Genomic DNA, 22,563 nt, shown 5'->3' on the forward strand with positions numbered 1-22,563 from the left:
TATCCGAGAACATAATTCTGACCATTTCCAGGGTCTGACTGAAGATAGTTTGAGTATGTCACGAATAAACGTTATACACACGTGGGTTTTTATGTATCACCTTATTTCATGTTTCACTTTTACAACAGAAAGTACCTCAGAACTCTCTCCTATTTGGATTAAAGGTGTATCGTGGAAGCTGAGATGCAGAAGTAGTGTAAATCTTTTTCTTGCTCTAAAAATCACTATCTTCAAAGCGATTTTGAGAAACAATCCATCACCCAGGAATATTATTCAAAGCCATAGTTTTGGTTTAAATATAACTGGCCTTAATGTCAGATATTGTGAAAATATCAAGAGATCAAGCTACATTTTAGCATCTCTTAAATTTATTGTGGTGAGCATATGACTCTCAAATGACTCCATTTGACAGGGTAACACATACAGCTGCCAAGAGTCAGTTGTGAATTGTTGAAAGGCACTTCAGCAGGGCAGATGTTTGCCAAATATAAGTTTGGACCAATGTCTTAGGTTGGGTGTTATTTGAAATGTTTTTGCACTGATTATTCTAAACCGATACTCAATATGTACTTTTTAGACACCTAACAGGACGTAAAACTTAGTCCAAATAAATTATCTAATTCGGTTAGAAACTTAAAAAACAAAACTATAAATTTGGCTGAGCATTTGATGCCAACTTTATTTTTGAACAATATGCAAAAAGGACTCAGGACTCAGAACTGAAGGTATGTAAGCCATAATGTTGAATTCCTATATTACTATTTTTTTACTAAATGACTAACCAGTGATAACTTCTTATTAAAAATAAAAGTCCTACAAAACAAAACCAACCCAAACTTCACGAACAATTAATGGGGAAAATCTTCTGCACCAACAAAACTATATCAACACTAACTTGAAATAAGCCATACCAAACCAAACCAAACCAAACCAGACTCAACTTAACCACACCAAGCTAAATTTAGAATTGTGGTTGAGCTAAATTAATACTACCACCATATTCACTAAAAAGTTCTGCACTAGTACTCATTCATATTGCAGTACTCACAAGCGATGATGTTGCCATAGCGATTCTTGTTGCGGTTCTCGTCCTTCTTGGCCGTTTCCCAGGGCGCCGTCTGTCCCTCTGCCAGGGCCTAAACATACATATGAACAAATTCATGCATATGCACAGACACAGACACAGAAATAGTTTCATTTTGCACAAAAATATGCATGCACATATGGTATGATGCCTCGAGCTTGTACACTGACACACGGGCTGGCAGAAGTTGAAACAGCAGCATGAATATAAATATGAATGAAAGAACAATCAACTGATCGTTTGCAAAAGACTTAGGCACTTAGGACAACAAAGGTATTACGGCTGAAAAACAGCTGCCAAGAAAAAAGTATAAAGACACTACTGCTTGTTGGTTAGCTTGGAAGTCCACAAAGCTACACTATATTACCAAAAGTATTCGCTCACCTGCCTTTACTCATTCTATGAACTGAAGTGCCATCCCATTCCTAACTCATAGAATTCAATATGATGTCGGTCCACCTTTTGCAGCTATTACAGCTTCAACTCTTCTGGGAAGACTGTCCACAAGGTTGAGGAGAGTGTTTATAGGAATTTTTGACCATTCTTCCAAAAGCGCATTGGTGAGGTCACACATTGATGTTGGTCGAGAAGGCCTGGCTCTCAGTCTCCGCTCTAATTCATCCCAAAGGTGTTCTATCGGGTTCAGGTCAGGACTCTGTGCAGGCCAGTCAAGTTCATCCACACCAGACTCTGTCATCCACGTCTTTATGGACCTTGCTTTGTGCACTGGTGCACAGTCATGTTGGAAGAGGAAGGGGCCCGCTCCAAACTGTTCCCACAAGGTTGGGAGCATGGAATTGTCCAAAATGTTTTGGTATCCTGAAGCATTCAATGTTCCTTTCACTGGAACTAAGGGGCCAAGCCCAGCTCCTGAAAAACAACCCCATACCATAATTCCTCCTCCACCAAATTTCACAGTTGGCACAATGCAATCTGAAATGTACCGTTCTCCTGGCAACCTCCAAACCCAGACTCGTCCATCAGATTGCCAGATGGAAAAGCGTGATTCATCACTCCAGAGAACGCGTCTCCACTGCTCTAGAGGCCAGTGGCGGCGTGCTTTACACCATTGCATCCGACGCCTTGCATTGCACTTGGTGATGTGTGGCTTGGCTGCAGCTGCTCGGCCATGGAAACCCATTCCATGAAGCTCTCTGCGTACTGTACTTGGGCTAATCTGAAGGTCACATGAAGTTTGTAGCTCTGTAGCAATTGACTGTGCAGAAAGTCGGCGACCTCTTTGCACTATGCGCTTCAGCATCCGCTGACCCCTCTCCGTCACTTTACGTGGCCTACCACTTCGTGGCTGAGTTGCTGTTTTTCCCAAACGCTTCCATTTTGTTATAATAGAGCTGACAGTTGACTGTGGAATATTTAGGAGCGAGGAAATTTCACGACTGGATTTGTTGCACAAGTGGCATCCTATGACAGTTCCACGCTGGAATTCACTGAGCTCCTGAGAGCGGCCCATTCTTTCACAAATGTCTTGTTTCACAGTCTGCATGCCTGAGTGCTTGAATTTATACACCTGGGGCCAGGCCAAGTGATTAGAACACCTGATTCTGATCATTTGAATGGGTGAGCGAATACTTTTGGTAATATAGTGTATCTTCTAGTGGCTGTGATCCCAGATCTATCAATATAAAATGGGTCAGCCCATTGGCCAGGTAACCCTTCCTAAGATTTCAGCCAAATCAAGAGGCAGGGATGGAAACATAACCCCATTCCAACTTCATTTGCAGAAGTACTGTGGTAAAGTTCCTACACTAAATTAAAACACAACCACTAACAAGAAGCAACTAGACAGTGGATGCAATGAAAAATATTTGGGATGTTTGAATGGAAAAAGCGCAGGTACACGCCGCACGAGCTGAGAAAAGACTGAAAGTTTGGGTTCATTTTTCTGTTGGCTGGCTTTAAAAGAGTATATTCAGACAGTCCTTTGTTGGAGGAGAGAAGGCAGACTGCCCTTCTGCCCTGCTGTGATGCTGGCCTGTGTGACAAGCCTTACAAACACAGCAAGGACAGAATGAGATATGTGTGTGTGTGTGCTCATGTGTGCATGTATGCATTTTCATCGCACATTTACCTATACATACTTTTCTGTGTGTGAGGATCTTATATAGCTTTGCAACCATACACATATTGTACTGGGTCAATATGTGTACATAACAATATATATAACATATGTGTGCATGTGTTTGTGTGTGTGTGTGAGAGAGAGAGAGAGAGAGACTACTCACAAGCTTGTGCTAAGCAACCAAACCCCAACTCTCAAAGGTTGCCATATGGACAGTGAACTACTTTAGAACAACCCTTATAACACACTGAGGTCACACAAACACAAACACACACACACACCAGCACACACACATCTCCCTATAGAGACAAGTGAACTGTCCTTTTTGAGTACATTAAGGGCTTAAGAAGACCAGACAACAGCTTTCACTTTGACAGTGATATGACCTACATACAAACACACACACACAGGCACACATACACAATGCTATACTAAACAAATGCAATGTGACAGAAAAACAGACACCTAAACTTATTGCTAGGTCATGCAGAAAATGGATTCTTTTACAGCGGCATATGGCCCTGAGAGTGTGTGTAAACGTACTGTATTGTGAAACGTCTCATACTGGACGCTTCTTCAGAAAAAACAAACTGAAGCCGGTAATAAGGTAACAGACTTCTGTAGTAGGGTTAGGCATCTATGTGTGTACACATTTGCAGAGGGTCTGGGTTGGCTGTCCTCCTTTTTAATCTGCAAAACCTAGACAGTCTTAATAAAAGTATGTTTGAGATTATAAATATTACAAATAAAATCACAGCCTGGGGTGGGTGGACCATACACTCTTGTGTCTCTCGTGTACTGAGTGGGTGCTTTGGCTTTTTCGCAATAATATTTAAATTAAATGAAACACTTCAAGAATAGACATAAGAATTTGGCAATCACAGCATGTTTGTTCACTACAAGAAATGTGAGTGAAATATAAAACATAGACGCTCAAATATACAGTATATCAAATATTGTCTGATGGCAGAAACTGGAAATGGGAGAATTAATATAATCAGCAGAGGCATTTATTAATTTATTAGATATATTACAACTCTTCACAAAACTACATGGTTGCAGAGTTTATATGACTTGTAATATAAAAAGTGAAATGCCACCAGGGAACAGAATGTTGACAGAGTAGCTGCTGTTGGTGTTAGTGGGGTTAATGGGTTTCAACACCGCAGGTCACATCACACATTGAGACAGGAACAAGAATACACCATATGGGGTGTGGCAGTGGACACTCACGCACACACAGACGCTTCCAAAATGTGCCGGCACTTCACCCCAGACGCATTGCTTGCTAATCAGACTGTAAAAAATATGAGGATCCATTTCTAAACACACTTTTAATAGGCAGATACGCATGAGAATATATGTTTTGTTTGTATAACGTGTAGGTATAGAGAGCTGAAGCGAAACTGGATCTTCGGGGTTCATTAGGTTCCTCTCACAAACATAGTTTGCTATAAGCCCTAAATGGTTGCTGGCTCAAAGGCACGGCTGAACAAAAGTAGTAAAAGCTATATGGGAGTCGAGGGGTTGCAAGTTAAAACTAAACTATGGACTAAACCAAGTTACGATGACATAAGTACTTGAGCTATTGTATAGTCACCTGCAAAGGGCCACCCCACAAAGTGATCGCTAATTAATATCTTACAAACCAAAAAGTTTCGATTTATAGCAACTGGGGAAGTAAGTGCTAATTTGTCTCAGAATATTAACGTGAACCCCTGGAAATGACTGAAGAAAAAGAAATGCTCTATGAGTTATTAAAAGAAGTAGAGAGGAAGTCAGTCTGGATACATTACCTCAGCTCTCTATTGTCCAGTGAACAGGTATGTGTTTTATCAGTTACTGTTAGTGACAGGTGGTAGCTGCCAGCACTATAAATAAAGCTCCACCGTCTCTGTGTGTGTCTCTCTCTCATGCACATATACACACACTCGAGAATAAATCACATTTGCTCTCCCCTGAAACGTATCAGTGGGTTTAAACCAAAATGACAGGAAGCAAATGAAAATATAACGTACGGTATCACGGAGGGACAATTTTCAACACGCATGCAGAGTCGGTAATAGAAAATATTCATTCTCATGAGAATGGGAGGTTGAAGGAGATGGAGAAAAACAGGAGTCTTCCTGTGGCCTTTACAAAGATTTATTTTCAGAAACAGAGACACAGCAAATGAAGGAAGAATAAAGTGGCGGACAGGAAAGCAGGGTGGTTTGGTGGAGGAATAAACGAATGAAAGAGGGGCAATGGGAGTTTGGTAGTAGAATTAACCTACGGTAGATGTGTAAAAATGATTATGAGAATATCTGTATGTGATAAACTGTGCTCCATTCAGCCAGCCCATATATAGAGTTAAAGTTAGAAAATGTACATCAAGAGAAGAAAAGAACAGAAAACAATAGTGACGGAAATCTGAAAAGGCAGCAACATGGACAACAGAGACAGAAATCAGACAGAGAGAGAAACAAAGCTGGGATATAATACAAGGTAGAAAAACAAAATGCAAAGAAAACAACGGAGATTAAGGCAAAGAATGAGAGGTCAAATGGTTTGGGGAAGAAGAGGGAGAACAACAGGGATGTATACTATAGAAACTTGTGAATAAAGAAAAAGCTATACTAGGGGTGAACAAAAAAAAGAAACAAGAAAGAAAGAAAAACAAAGTAAAACTGGGGAGGACGAAAAGTAACACGCAGAAAGTTTATTTTAGTCTGCCTGTTTGTTTTTCTGATCATTAATATTGATGAGGTGAAGAGTTAATAATTGATAAGTCGCCCTATCTCATAAAATCAAATTCAATCGCTCTCATTCCCACACAAATACACACACACGCGCATTGCACAACTCAGCAGTAACAACAGGGGACTAGAGTAACTATAATAGCATGTTTGCAAAAATAAAGGAATCTAATTACCAAGCTGCACTGTGTTGGAGATTCCAAAGAATTTCTTGGATCATTAACTGTAAACTGACAAAACAAGAAAACCATCCAGTTTCCAGGTTTCCATTCTGAAATATTAACGCATGCAGCTGATCGGTGACCTCAGTGCAAAAGTGAACAGCATACCTGCAGCTAAATTCTATGAATGGTCATGGGGACAACTGAAGCATATCTTGTCATGCACTTAACAAAAGGCAAGAATACTCTCTCTGCAAGGTGTCAGTGTAGACCAGGGCGCTGATATACATATATATATATGTTTCTTTTACAACAGAAAATCCCTCTTTCTCTCTAGCTCGCATTTTACCAACAGTTGTATTTATATTGTACATTCTGGGGTCACAGCAACATTTTATTCAACCTATTATCTAGGTCCTGCAGCTATAGACCTTTGGCCTTCTTACTAATAGCAGCAATGCCGTCCATTTTAAGCGTGGTATCTGTTTTACTGTTGTTCTCATCATATTTCACATTGTGTGTGTATTCACCTCATATTCCTCCTTAAAGCCATAACCCTGTCCACATTTCATCTGGGTGATGTGTTGGAGGAGGTCTGCAACTCGAATAGCTGGCTGAAACTGGCCTGCCTGGAACTGACCTGCAGGACCAAAGACATTTTAGAAAGAGAGAGAGAGCGAGAGAGCGAGAGAGAGAGAGAGAGAGAGAGAGAGAGAGAGAGAGAGAGAGAGAGAGAGAGACTGAATTCATTAACAGGAAGAGAGGAATAATAAGTATGTGGGAAGGAGACTGGGTGGGTGGATGGATGGCTTGATGGCAGGATGTTGAACATTGCATTTCTAATCAGTTTTCACATGATGATACACCACATAACTAACTCATCAGAGATTTAATCAAAGTGACACAGTGACTGTCTCTCTCTCCTGATCTCATGCTGAGCAAACTGCTTCCTTTACTGTTGTATATGTAAAGTGCAGAACTCATTTTCTTTCAACTCATCCTGACTTGGTTCCACAGTAGTTAAATGTTTGAATATTTACTAGTAAAACCTTTTTTGAAGTGTTGGTGATTATCAGGCCGAGTAAGTGAAAAACAAACTGGCTACCATGCCAACTAATTGACCAGCACTCAATAGCAATCTTAGCTAACTAGTGGTCTGGGTTAAAAACTGGCTACATGAATAACCAAATAACTAACTCACAAACAAAAAAATTAACTGAACACTTTTGCTGAATTAATACTGCTATGTGGTTAATTTACCAGCTGACAAGCTAACTAGTAGTTGTCAAACAAAGTGACTACAAAAGCTACAAACTAAGTGCTAACTAACTGACTAGCTAACTGATGGCTACAGGCTACAAGTTATCTAATCAAACAATTATGGTGGCTATAGCCTTCCCAGTGAGCTCACTGACAAGCTTACTAATTTACGGTCCACTTTACTGACTGGCTAACTAATAAATTAAATAACTGACTCACTCAGTATCTAACTATCTTACTTTCCTAACTGACTCTACCGCTAATTAGCTTACCAGTGGGCTAACTAATTGACTTACCAGATAACTAGCTACCTAACTGGTAGACTGGCAAACTGCCTGACTAACAAATTAAACAACTAATTGTGTAATTTCACATACCACTCTGGTAAGACAGCTCCACAGACTCACAGCCTCCATAGGGAAAACTCTGGAGGGTCAGAGACGGCTGGGCAAGTGAAGGCTGGCTACTGTCTGTTAATGAAGATGGAGAGAAGGAGACAGATGTTAGCATGACAATAACAGTTTCCACCACCCACATGCATACTCAGTCCATCTGCACATTGTACATACTGTAGGTGGACACTATAGGTGAGAGGAGATTGGTTATTGATGATAAGTGATTAAAGGTAGACATCCCTGGATGGCGGCAGGACAGCTAATTGGAATATCTCTCCTTCAATTAGGGGATGAACAGATTGATCGGATGAGTGTATGCGCTCTATTAGTCAGGACAGATGGAGGAATAGATGGAGGGTTCAGAAGACCACTAACGCACATCCATTATTAGTTTGAAGTTTCAAAGAGTATTGGCGAAAGAAGCCTCATACACAGTACCCTACATAGATGTTGGTTAATATGTTTCCAATACATATTTTTTCTTTATTTGTAGGTAACCTTTGTACCTCAGCCAGGGAAGTAAAATTCAACTGGGAAAGACAAACTGGGAAGTATAGCAAAATGCAAAAGTAAAAGACAGGAGGGATCAGAGAGGACAATAGCATGAAATTAACAATGAGAAATAAAGGGAGAATAAATTCAAAGTTGGAAGAAGCTGACTTGAGCTGTGACACTAGTTAATGTTTTAATCTCCTCATTGTGGTTTTAATAAAGTGTCATTTTGTGCGGTGGCTCCTGACAACCAGCCAGACCTGCAGCCTAACTGAACTGAGTGTGTGTGTCTTTGTTTTGTAATATAAAACTGCATGACTCTATGTTTTCTTAATCGAGCCATTTGCATGCTAATGATGGCTGTAGATTCATTAGCAGCCCAAAGTGGCTTCTCCATAAGCCAATCCAAACACCGGCTTCCCCTAACAAATGAAGAATGAGCCGGCCACATGGGTCACGCTGCAGCTTGGGGGTGTGTGAGTGTGTGTGCGTGTATCTGTGTGTGGTCGGAACAAAGAAAGAAGTGATGAAACAACAAGGCAAGTACAGCTAAAGGGCTTAAGTGAGTGATTCAAAATAGCTGACAAATAATGTGTGTGAAAGAGGGAAGTTGCGAAAGATTGTCACAGAAAATTTAAGGACAAAATGGAAATGAAAGAAGGGGTGATGATGGAGAGGACAAAGAATGTTGCAACAGGTGGCAAATAGAAAACTGATGAAGAGGAAAGAAAGAGGGAAATTACATGAGGGAAGGATATAGGAGGAAAAGATAAGTAGCGGTAAAGACAGGAGGCGTGATGAGAAGAGATGGGGTGTTGACGAAGGTGAGGTGAGAAAAATCCAGCAAATAAGGGAGTGCGGGAGTTCAGAAGAGAACGGGACAGGAGACAGATGGGGGGAAAGGTGATGGAAAGACAGGAGTAAAGTGAGGAGGAGAAAAGCAGAGGCGAGGAAAGGCCAAGACAAACAAACTGTCTGCTCACTGAATCAGAACCATACTTGACTTTCCTACCTCACACCATCTTTCCAGAAAAGTTGAGAATTCCTGCAATTTATCTTATTACTGAAGGATACTCTTTCTTATCCCTCTTTCCCACATAGCTTTATGTACAATCCTATCTTGTACTAACTACAAATTAGTTCTGCCAAAAAAACAACAACTTAAGAACAACAAAAAAGTTACTGCAGGGATTTAGTCCAGGAAGAGGATAGCTGGACTTTGTCACCTGAGCAATGGTTCATGTCCTGTGTACCATATGTTGTTACTGTATTTACTGTATTAATGTCTGGAAAATGTTGTATGCAAAGATTTTTCCTAACTTTACCTTAATATCGCCATAAAAATAAAAATGCTTAAGTTGATAATAACTGTTATCAGAAAAAAATAGTAACCGTTGCAAAAATCTGCAGCAGGCTTGGTGTTTCCTACAGTACATATATTATGAAAATTAATTCTATGAATGCCACTTCTAGCCTGGGTTGCCTAATGTCAAAGACTTAATGACTTTCTTTAGCTAATTTATTATATATCGTTTCCTTGACTTGATCCTTATTTGGTTAATATTTTCTCAACATAAAGGGCACTGTGAAGTTTACAGTCAAATTGACCTGACAGCCATACTTGTTTGTCATCTCCTTACTTGCCAAAAGCATTTGTCAAAGTCACTGACAATTTCAAAGATAAGGTAAGAATGCATGACCATATTTCCCTACCTTTTCCTCTTTGCATTCCTCTTTTAATTGCCTTCTCTTTTTTTGCAATATTCATTCAACTTTCTTTGACTGTGTGTTTGCAGTTCATCTCAGTTCAGTCAGCTTAAATCATGTCCATGGCCCACTCACTATTTTTACACGTTTACACATAACACACATACAGTTTGGTTCTTGTTTATGTATTCACACCCACAGACACGCACATAATGATGTGTATCGAATAGGGGTTATATAGACTAGACGACTAGTCAATTTGTGGACTTCACTGCTGTGTTGTCTAGTCACTAATCATGTGCAGCATGGACGCCTCAGAGAAGACAGGTGAGGAGACCAGTGGGTCATTGCAGCAAACAAGCAGTGGTTCATCCAGTGTGTGGAAATACTTCACTTAAGATGAAGCCCATACTACTGTGACATGCAAAATGTAAGTCACTCCTGAAATACAACAAAAGTACTACTGCAGCATGCTCATCTGAAACGGCATCCGCAAACGCTAGCAGAGGAACTAATCCTTTCTGCAACAGTCAATTGACGACTTCATCAAATGCCCTTCGGTAACAGAGATATATATATATTTTTTTTAACCCGGCTATACTATCCCATCTGTAGTGCGTGAGCTATCTGTTCTCAGCAAATGTATTCAGCGCAAGAAAATAGATTTCATTGTTGCAAAGCATTACTTTCTATCATCAATGACTAGTCGGTGTCGACTTGACTTTCATCAAACAATCAGAAGTCATGCAACCCCTAGAGCCTGACCATTAGGGGCAATTTGGAGTTCAGTATCTTGTTCACATTGACATGTTGGACATGAGACGCCCAAAAGAATACACAGAATTGTGCAAATATATAACAAACGCAACGACAAGGGTCTTTCATACAACCACATAAACATACTGATATGAAAGCACAGAAACTTTCTTTGTTTTTGAAGGATTTCCATAGCAGCTACCTCTAAGGTCATAGGTGTGTTTTAAGCATGTGTTTAAATGCAGGTGTGTGCACGTGGACGTGTGCATGTTTTTTCCTACAATAATACGTGTATGTGCATGTCAAGCCCACCAAGGTCAAATATGCATTAAGCCAGGCATGAAATGGAGTCATAGTAGTATCTCCACAACAGTGACTATGATGAAGACATCTCAATGCTAATGGGAGATTTATTGACCCCACAGGCACAAAGGTGTGTGTGTGTGTGTGTGTCTGACACGGAAACAGAAGGAGTGCACTGAGCGTGCATGGATAGCGTGCGCTGACATTGTAAGAGGGAGGCATTGATTTAGAGAGAGAAAGAGGGAAGTGCGTTTTTTTTTTTGTGTGTGTATGAAGGCCATTTACACTGTTGGTGAGTGTGTATGTTAATGCAGTCCTTCATGCTTGGCAGTGTGCTATATAAAGTTCTCTCCTCCCACCCTGTGACTTTATTAAGACTCAGTTATGGATGACTTCTACAGAGAGTATCACTTTGTTAACTCTTAACTCCGTCTGCACTACCAGTGTGTCGGCCATTCTACCTGGATTTCTGTATCGTACCAAAACAGGCAACATGGTCTGATGTATCTGTCAGAGCCACGTAGCCGTGGTATAATCCTGCAAACATCGCTGACATCCTTAATATCCAAGGACTGTTATATTCAAAGAAGAAATGACAACTGGACGTGTGTACTTTCAGTGGCGGATCATCTAAATCTGCTTTAATTCTTTATAGTATGCATCAACCAGCACACACACCCACTTAGTAATTACCTCCTGAATAGTCAACAATCGAAACTGAAATTATGCTAAACACCACACGCTATTAAGTGTAATCACTTTCATCTGCATACTTGAATAAACTACACGACAGGAAATGAACTGTTGTGCATAACAACTGTGAGGACAAATATGTAATAATGAAACTGGCACCAGGCATTTATCACTTATACTGTAATGTACATGAAACTGGATTTAACAAATTCAACAACTGTTCATCTAACTTACGTTTTGTACCAGTCATGTCTTTGCAAACTACACAAAATGCGGAAAAAAAAACACGCCCTGCAAAGCCTTCAACATCAAAGGTTAAGAGCTGGATACACTCACGCTGCTTGGAAACAGAAATCTTAGCAGCAAGAAAAAATAAGAAAAGTGGAAGTTTGTGACTGGTAAGTTCATCTTTCTCTTTCTGTCTTTCTGTGAATCACAAGGTCAAGTTCAACTTCATTTCACTGCTGCAGAGCCAACCCAGAGACTAAAATTCTCTTCGTTATGAATGAAAAATCGCTCAGATATTCTTAAACGCATTACAGCCTGTAGCGGAACAGTAAGCCACTAGCATGAAATATGGGAAATACAAGTGTGGCCGAGTTGTTGTCCAGGGGAGGAGGGATAGAAAGGAAAATCAAGAAAACGAAGGTGATGCAGATGGAAATCAACAGACAGAAGAGTGTAAAAGGAATAAAAAAGATCCTTGAGAACAGCAATAGCTGCCAGTGGACAAAAGATATACAGAATAATGAAAGGCAGCTCACACGTTTGTCCAAACTAACTTAAGTCTTTCCACTTGACCTCTCATTATGTGCACACAATGCACAGCGCAGGACACAAACTACAGTGATTCTGAATAGAAGCAGACTTTCCAGACAACACTATTATAAAGTCTTATCTTTTATTACTACCACATAATATTGGCTTCTCAAAGGAATATATGACTGAGTATGGATTTTACAACCAATCTGAGCAACACATTTTGTGATCTGTGCTTCTCGACAAAAGCCTCGATCAACGTTAACTGTTCGTCTTTTAAAGTTATTTCGCTTTCAGTATCTTTTACAACAGACAAACATCTCAACTTGTCACTTCTCTGACAGCCATTTTGTCACACACCGCATGAATCCCACCCAAACAATTAGATTGCCCTGTCATTACTGGGGCATAATGAATTCTGAGCAGAGCAACTCCAGATCAAAAAAGGGGGAACTTCGGGGCTGGCTGGCAGGCTAAGATATTATTGTTGTTTTTTTACATGATGAAAACCTGAGAAGGATTGGCCTTAAAGTGAAATGAAGAGGAGGGAAATTGTTACAGTAGTAGTAAAAAAAATAGTGGGCACTGGAGATGAGTTATGAGTGAGAAAGAATGTAAATGGAGCATGGAAGACAAACAATGAGTCTGAAGAACAACAATAGAACAAGAAAACAAAAAATGGAAGCAAAACAATAGTGAATTTCTCATGTACGTCAAGTACGTTATTACTTTGAAATGTACTGTCTTCAAACTTCAAACAAAGGCAAAAGCAATGACAGATGGAATGGAAGACAGAACAATGGTCCAAGGGGAGGGAAAAAAGAGTGAGAGCTGAACTGACATAAAGGATAAGTGGAGGAAGAGACAGAGAGCCGACAGAGAACCAGCAGAATATATATCGGAACTGAGGGTCACAGAGATCAACTGGTCTAGACAGTATCCCAGCGGTTTGCCTCATTTCACCTCCCATCTCATGACACGAGGAAAGAAATCACTGACTCACAGTCCAGTCTACTCTGCGAGTGTGTTTGTGTGTGTGCGTGCGTGTGCGGGTGTGCATAGCAGTCCATGTGGATGTGTAAATGCTACAAGTGTGTGCTCGTGCATGAAAAGGCTCTCCCTCTGTAACTTGCAAGCGCCACAGTCGAAACAGAGATATCCGAGTGTGTGTAGGTGGGTGTTTGTTTGTGCATGAGTTAGCTACACAGTGATCTGTGAAGTCACCAAGCAGCTGCACACCAGACAGACAAATCAGCTTCACAGGAGAGTTTCTTATTTAACAAAAATTGAGCCTTATCTCGCAAGTTAGGACCAGAGAGTGAGAGAGACTGGTGGGCAGGCAGATAAAAACCTCCCCTATATCTCTCTGCTGAGAAAGAAGGGATTAACTTCGCATCCTTGATGGGTATGCAGGCACTGTTTGCCTCCAGATGCTCAGTACGTTAGTATCTGTGACTCCTGCCTGACGCATGAAGATAATTAACAGAGACGTTTGGGATTAAAATAATAATATGCCATTCATACAGAAAGATGAAGTCTGTTTTGTTGCTGCTGAAATAAACCTCAAAAGTGATTCGGGATTTTATTTGTTTTAATCTTCCAGTTTTTACTTTTGCCGTTCTAAACATCTGGTATCTTGTTTTCATGTGGATACATTTTCCAGAGCACACAATGAGACATATTTAAGGGTGAATCTAGGAACATTTTCCTTTCACAAAGTCCAAGTGAGGCAAAATACAACAAACCACGTGAGAACGTTCACGCCACGTACTCATCAGCGGTTTCTGGGCTTTGAAAAGTGGCATTTAGGAAAACCTTACTGGTGTAACGCCTAAAGAACTTTGTGAAAACATTCTGAAAAAAAAATGACACAGCTTCACACTTTACAAAGACAACTTTCAGCCTTTAGATGCCACAACAAAACAAGGTAGGTAATAGCTTGTGGAGTTATTTAGATAAAGTTTGGGTACCACAGCTGGTAGTCGTGTCGGATCGAAGCTGCATGACATTCTCACCACAAACAAACCACTCCCAGAGTTCATTTAGGTCTAGACGAAGAACACCTCCCCCCCTCTCAATGCACCTAATTACTGTGTTAAAACTCGCCCAAAAAACCAAACCAAGCAGACTGAATGCTGCAGGGGTGAAAGAACCCTTACATTCCTATGATGTGACCAAAATCCTTCATGAATTACTCTGGATATGAAAGAATTTACTCTTTAGATTGTGTAAGTTAAGCATTGATTCGGGGGGTAACGATATTTAAACCAAAATACCCAGCCCACGATACGAACTGCGATTTAAATATTTGATTTAAATGTTTTTAAACTTAAACTTGTGACTCATTGCTTACGAAGATAATAATTACAAAGTGGTAAAGCTGACAGACAGTATTGCACATGCAGGAGGACCTTCTGAAGCTGCTTTCCGTGACAGACACAAACTAATATCAGCTGACAGGGCTCGACAGTGGCTAACAGTTATGACGGAAGCAAAAGAGGCTATCTGGAGATGCAGTTATAGAGATATAAAGTTCACATAGCTGAGGAGGTCGGGGTGGACCGGTCTTGCACCATTTAACAGCGCATGAGTAATACACCAAGTCATGATATGCAGGACAGGTACACATTAAAATGTTTCTGTTGTGTCATTTAATGCTGTGTAATCTCAAAGGAGGCTGAAGACCGTTTTATCCTTGACAATCTTGCATGTGATGTTACGTCTTCATAAAATATTAAAATGCATTGGAAAAGGTTAATATTGATTTCGTACCAATGGAATATTTGACTTATAGGTCTAGATATAAGATGAAGGCCTTTTATTTTATATAGTTTTTGTGTTACATACCATGCCCTGCTTTTGATTGTCAGTTTATCTAGTTTTTACTGGTCCTTATCCCGTTATTGTTTCTTTTCTTTTTCATTTTCTCCTCTCCTAAGGATATTCTGTATATGGAGGAACACAATTTATGTGACATAAGGATATAACACCCCCTCCTCAAGTCACATTTGCGGAGTGGACCTGTTTTATGTGCCTGAAGTGGTGTGCCATTTCTATGTAATCCCATGTTATCACATAGTAGTGGATGGATGGAAGCACTGGACTTTAATTCAAAAGGCTGCTATTCATTTTGTCTGACATGTCCATTTTAAACTGATAGTCAACATTACTTTTAACCATGACCGTTTCACAACCCTAACCTTGACAATGTCAATAGCTACGACAAAGGAGGGCCACTACCTTTGATTACGGTTTAATAAAGCTACATTAGCCCAACCAACAAGCTGAGACAGCTTGTCAAAGACTGACGGACCAGGAGCGACTGAGGCTGACACAGACTTGTCAAAGCAAGCATGACTGAGAAACCGCAAGACTTGGATATAGGGTGTGTAAGCCGGCAGTCGAGATGGAAAGGAGCACAGGGACTCAATCTTCCCTGAGAACATAAAGGTTAAAAATTGCTATCTCTCAACCCTGCACTCACCTTCAATTACCCAGCAGTGCCACATTATGGCCAAACAAAATGACTACCATTAGCCATAATCACCTTACATGCAGCCTAATGTTAAACTACACTGGGGAAAATAATTGCCCTTCAGTAATGCTGTGGAAAGGCTACTTCCAATAAAAGTAGGGCTGTGGATAGAAATTATGTGTTCTCTGCACAGGTAGTAACTGTGGACAATCTTCTTCGTCTACTGTGCAGCACTACAGCTGTAAAGTGTTTGAATTTCAGCTTCAAAATATCCACCAAAAGACACATTAAAAAAAGGCAAAATGTCACATCGCCGAGGTCTTCTGGCAGGGGCAGAATCCTTCAGTAAAATATGCAATGAAAAAATAAATAAATATCAAGGATTCACATTTTTTATTATTTTTATTCACCACGTTTCCTTTGTGTCGGTACTTTCATAAATGGTGTCCTTCGCATGAATCTACTGCCCTTTTTCAATAACAGAAACATTTTTTTTTGAAAAAAAAAACCTTACTTAAAGTGGGAGAATGTGGCTCTAAACTTAGTTTCAGGGTTCATATTTGATCCCAAGACCCTTTCCTGGGAAAATGCAATAACAAATGTCACGGAACAACGAGGTTGGTTAGCTGTGCCAGCAAATCCTACAACTATAGAATTTACCAAGACCAAAAAAGAAACATTTAAAAACAGTGGTCGGTAAAAGCATATTCCCAGAGATATCTGGCGTGCAGCTGCTTAGGGACTTCACAGATCTTATTTTTAAGACAACACATAATCAGTCCTGATTTACACGATTCATGCAAACATTAGGATTTTAGCTGTGAATTACAAAGACAAAGGGAATCTTGCAAAGAGTATGTCTCAAAATTTTTACTTTTGAATGCTTTCTTGGTTTAATTTCCCTGATTGTTGTGGTTTTTAATGCACAAAGGGGAATTTTAGTTACAGACATAGGTTTTTGTTCTTGTCTTGACCATGTGTGTGTGTCTGTATTTGTGCAACTGTGTGTACCCAATTAACCACAACAAAAAGCTCTTGATCCAGGGAAAACGCGACTTCTGTGCAAACTGCACCGGAGGACTGTCCTTGACAGGGCACAAAAGGCTGACGCTTGCTTTGTGAACTGACGGAGAACAGTGTTGCGTAACCTTTTAACATACATCAGTGTCTGCAAAATAGATTTTTAGAGGAAAACGTGTTTGCACATGAAATGCACGCTATGCTGCGATGGCTTTCCACTGATCCGCGGGATTTAAGGCGCATCAGTGTTAACACTGTGCTGGGTGTATATCCATATGGATATTTGTGAGCGTTTGTAACTTTCAGATGTGTCCTTGTCTCTCGAAGCGTATTTTTGTATACTTGTGTGCGCTGCATTATGCGCGCACGTGTTGGTGAGGCAGGATTTTGTGTGTGGGAAAGCAAGCATGAGTGTATGTGTATTTGAAATAGCATTTCTACAGCCAAGAAAACACCTGAGCTAAGGAGAAAGCTTTACAGATGGTTAAAAAAACACACACCCATGCATATTCAAGCGTACATGCACACACAAACACAGCTAAAACCAGCTCTGCCTTGCATAGTGGATTTGCCCAAGCTTCTTCTCCTCCCTCTCTTTGATCCTTCAATCTGGATGTCTCTTTTACAGTCAGCTTAATAACTTTCTGTCTCTCTCTCCCTCTCCCTTCGAGCTATTGAAAAACGATCCTCACTGGCACCATTCAGGCTCCTGGTACCATTATCCATTTTCGAAAGCCTGAAAGGTTTCAGAACGTGTGTAAATGTTGGATTCTTACTTTCGGGTGATTAAATGATTTCCATCCATTTATTCAACAGAGGAATTCTTCCGCCTTTGGAGCTGCCTTTGGAGGCCAACTCGAAATGATGAACCACAAATGGACTCAGACTCCAAACCAAAAGTGTTACGACATGTAGGAACCAGTGAAGCCTTTTATTTAAGCACAGACAATAAATATTTAAAATAGGAGGGAAATTATTTCCACAGTAGACACTCTGGAGATTATTTCTCTGCTCTATTTGCTTTCTTTCGAATCCCGATCATGGCGGGGGTTTGTTAATTGTTGTTTCCTTCCTGTCTAAATGCTTTCTTAGCCTGTGGGACTCACATTTGCTTTCCTGCCTCAAGGCAAAGCAGAGGCTGTTCTGTTTGTTCTTTAAATTTGTGAGCATAGTCATAGAGGGAATAGTGCTGTCTTTTTTACTGTTATTAGTAAGCTAGCTGGGGTATTGAACTATTAGATTGAAAATAATTAACCGTACTCACCTTCAGGTTAGTGAAGGAACGAGAACTCTCTGACCACAACAATCAGAACTTCTCAGATGAAATTCAGCTCTATTATCCTCTTATACTTTCATATTCATATTTAGTTTTGATAGGACGAATAGTGTTAAATCCATCAGCAGCACATCAACACTAGATCATTAAAGAACCTGCTATTATTCTCTGTTTAATTTTTCTTAACTTCTGCATTTTACTTCCACATAAATCACTTGTTTTTCTCATTGCACATTCTGTTTCTCTGCCTTTTTTTCTTTGGCCTTAGATAATGACGGTGATGATGCCGCCGTAAACAGGCTTAGTGATCAATTTGTAGATCCTCCATCCACTAATTCACTGCTTCAATCAATAGAATAATTGCAAAGCTCAGCATGATGTGCATACAGGAACCAGCACTGCGGCCGTATGATGAATATGGATGGATGGATGGATGGATGGATGGATAGATGGATGGATGGACTGACAGGTGAAGAGGGAGGGATGAATGACGGATTGTGCACAATGGTGATAAATGAAGCAAAAACTCAGGGCGAGTTGCGTAAGTTGAAGACGTAGGTGGAGGGACAGCAGGGCCATAGATGAAGAGTGGGAAGATGATGGATAGATGCACAGAAAAGCTACAAATGGAACAGGAGGAGCTGATGAAATAAATAGAAAGGAGTGTGAACGGTGAGACGACTTAATGGAAAATGGAGGTGTGACTGGATAGACTCAGAGGAATGACATGAGGCAGTGTAGAGGCAGAGATGGACAGATGATGGATAGAGTGGGATTTAATAAGACGGATTTACAAAAGATGCAAGAACGAATAGATAGCTGTCTATAACAATGAGTGAAATATTCAGTTTCTTACATTTCTGTCATACATGTGTTCCACTGCTTACAGTTCATTTTCTATATTTCATGTATTTGTTGCTAGTAGCAGGACACTAGACAGCAATGGTCAAAGTTTAGCTTTGCATCTTTGGGTTTTTGGTCTAATTGTACTATGAACAGATGGTTCCACAAAACACTAACGCCATTCCATGAAGATGTATGACAGGGAGTTTGTGCCACTGCACAAATTGCTCAAGCATCTTTTTGCATTCTGCTTCATCATACCTTGACGTGTATCAGCACATGGCACAGAAACCTGTGCAGTCAACTGTGTAGACTGCAGTAAATTAGTGTAAAAATGTGAGGCTGCTGGAAACTATGGCTAGGTTTTTATTTTCCATCCCTGTTTTATTTAGGCCACTTTGTCCACTTTGCTGAAGCCAGTCTATTATTTCAGAGCAGATGAGACACGGAATGGATGTCTATAACAGTGATCTGTCACTCTTTCTTTGAATGTATGCCTGTGCTCCGGGCACTCTCATCTCATCTTGGCAGCTAACACATGCCCTCAGCAGGAACGATAGAGATTCAGCTGGTAAACAACAGTGTTTTGGAAGAAGTTTTGTACTTTTTACTACCTGCAGCGGAGAGGAGAGGAGAGGAGAGGAGAAAATCTACAAGAGAACACCTGATGATGTGCAAAGAAAATGGATAGAAATTATTGTGAAGAATTGTGTGTTCTTTGTGATGACAAAAGTGGGACGCAATGGATTTAAAAATAAAAGTGCATGGTTTACGTGTTCTGTAATTATGTTTGTATTATAAATGCCCAATAAAAATACATGGAAAAAAAATAAATAAAATAAATTTTTGTCTTTATACGGCTAGATGTATTAATAATTGATCAAAAAATGAAAATTGAAAAAGAGCAAAGTAACAGAAGAAGTAAAACACATAAAAAAAAAGCAAAAAAGGAGGAAATATAGAGAGGACGATTGGTGAGAAGGTGTGGCAAGAAGATGAAGAGCGAGCAGCTGGTTGATGACTGCTACCACATAAAACAGAGACTCTCCTCTAAATGGCGACCAGCGGACACATGTCTCTATACACCTGCGTGTGTGCGTGAGAATGTGTGAATCGGTTTACTCGTTTAACTACTGGCCACACGCATGTCACACATTGGCAGGGGCCAGAGCCAACCTTCTTGGCAAAGAAACGGCCAATCTGGCCAACAGAAGGGGAGAGAGCGAAAGAAAAAGACAGGATGAAGGTAGTGGAAAATGATTTTGACATTTCATTCTGCCCATGTGTAAACTTGTGCGGCTGCTGGCTTGCGTGCATTATAAGTATACTGCCCTCCACGTCTGTTCCTGACATTGTGCATGAAACTTTGTTAATGTTCACTTCACATGTTTCTTATGTTCACTCAAACTGTCACATACACACAAGTAGGCTGACGTCCAAATATTGGTCAAGCCTCAAGTGAAAGCTGAGACACAAATAGAAACACAGACAAGCCTCATTAAGGAATGAAAGTGACAGTTTTTCTCACCTATTGAAGTCGTGGCTGGAACTGGCTCTTTGGACACTGTACACATGACACAGGGAAACACAAAAGGTCAGTGAGAAACTGATTACAGTCAAATGTTGTCATAATTAAGGCCATTCAGAGTTTTTAGCTGGGTGACGTGCGGTGAGGTCATGAGGCAGATTTACAAATCTGAATGAACGCAGTGAAATAGTGAAAATCCTCCATTCAGTTGTCGGCAGAAGTCCTGGCTACCTCACCTTGTGTTTTTCAGTGCAGTTTAATGTCAGATCAGCAAGACTAAATATGTTACACACACACATAAAACACATACCTAGATTACATAAAGTTAGGACATGTGGCAAAAGTTTGTACAAACGCTTGAGAGATTGCGCAATTTGAGGTGAGGCTCAAATTGCGTAGTCGTACAAGAACTACTCAGATTCAGTAATTTTGACTATGACTTTGATCGATATGACTGGAATCATAAAGAAAAATTACATTTATGGCACAGACCAGTGGACAAATATAAGTTATTTTATTTTATCATTATTACTTTTCGTGATTACAGGTAAGGCGCTGCCTCACCTGCCTCCCCTAAATGCATGTCCCTGCTTTAATAACACTTGCCACCTGAGCAGTAAGAAAAATCAGCTGATTGAGGCAAGTTGAAACAATATACATCTTTCCAGTTTCAATGAAAGACAATTTTAAGATTAATTTGTCCAAATCTTTGTCTCAATCACCGTCAGACAATATCAATTTGAGTAAAGTTACACTGTTACACAAAAAGTAGAAGCTCCAATTATCCACCCTGAGGTGCGCCATTTTGTGCTGATGACCGCATTTCCCTCATGACTGTCAACCTCTCACAACAGAAAAATGTCACACGGCACCTTTGAGCATCTTCAAGGGTTATGTGTGTGTGCGTGTGTGTGAGTTTGAGTGTTTACCTGAGTAGTAGGAATTCAGCAGGGATTTGCTCTGCAGTGTCTTGCTTCCCTGAACAGAGAAGGAGCAGGGGGAGGGGGAGGCTGAGGAAGCGAAAGGAGGGACGGGAGGTGAAAAGACGGTGAAGGATAGAATGAGAAAACAACACAAAAGGAGGAGAGGAGGTGAAGGAGGAGGTAGGAAAAGGGAAAGGGACATGAAGGATGAGAAGAAAAAAAGGCATTGGAAGGGAAAACAAATGGAGAAAGCAGAATTTGAAGAATAGGGATTGAACGGAGGACAGAGGAAGTGGAGAATGGAACAAGGGCGATGGGGACATCAGGTGAAGGACATAATGTAGAAGCCCCAGGAGAAAAACAAAACAAAAAGGTTAGGTCAGTGACCTCCTCTAAAAAAACAAAACAACAACAATCAATCATCACAGGACACAATTAACAATGAAAACATACGCAAAGGCAGATCAATACTCCATATTCAACAGCAAGAGGAACAATCCAATAACACTAATGGCACCATCAATGCTACAAATATTGAATTCCGAAACATAAAAGTTGTTCTGGCCCAATGAGCATGCACTTAAATCTGACATGCTCTCCATATTGGTCAATACATTCAACTGATTTAACGGCTCGTATGAAGAATGAAGGCGAAAGTAAACCGTGTCGACCAATGACGAGGAACAGAGTGGGAAAAAAAAAAAAAAACTAGAGAGCAGAATGAAATCTAAGCGTTTTACGGTGGCTATTTAAACCTCAATCATTACACGCTGAAGTGGACACAAGCAAATTCAATTTTGTGGAATAATAGCAGGGTTGCACATACTTTATTGGCTCTGCTAACTCAGCTAGCCTGGCAGTTATAGTTAAGCCAAATGAATTACAGTATGAGAGACCTTAGCCGAAAAGTCAGTTCAAAGAGCTTAAAATTACTACATGCAGGTTTGTCATGTCAAGAAAAAAATGACTTGCTAAACAAAAGTGTCTTACTGTTGCTACACCACAAGCTATCAGAAAGAGAGAAAGTAACACTGTATAATAGCAATAGAGGCCAAGCTGTTGGAGGACAG

At 40.3% G+C, this 22,563-nt stretch overlaps 1 protein-coding gene across 1 annotated transcript in view; it reads right to left on the reverse strand.

Moving 5' to 3' along the window:
- ptprt (protein tyrosine phosphatase receptor type T) overlaps nt 1–22,563 on the reverse strand; it is a 336,883-nt gene that overhangs the window by 42,374 nt on the left and 271,946 nt on the right. The window contains exons 18-22 of the mRNA XM_084543813.1: nt 21,500–21,580; nt 20,571–20,606; nt 7,701–7,793; nt 6,594–6,688; nt 1,049–1,136 (exon numbers count right to left, since the gene is read on the reverse strand). Coding sequence (XP_084399939.1) covers nt 1,049–1,136; nt 6,594–6,688; nt 7,701–7,793; nt 20,571–20,606; nt 21,500–21,580 — 393 coding nt within the window. The remainder of the gene's footprint in view (nt 1–1,048; nt 1,137–6,593; nt 6,689–7,700; nt 7,794–20,570; nt 20,607–21,499; nt 21,581–22,563) is intronic.

The sequence above is a fragment of the Chelon labrosus genome (genome assembly GCF_963514085.1).
Source record: "Chelon labrosus genome assembly, chromosome: 4".
In the NCBI taxonomy this organism is placed as follows: Eukaryota; Metazoa; Chordata; class Actinopteri; order Mugiliformes; family Mugilidae; genus Chelon; species Chelon labrosus.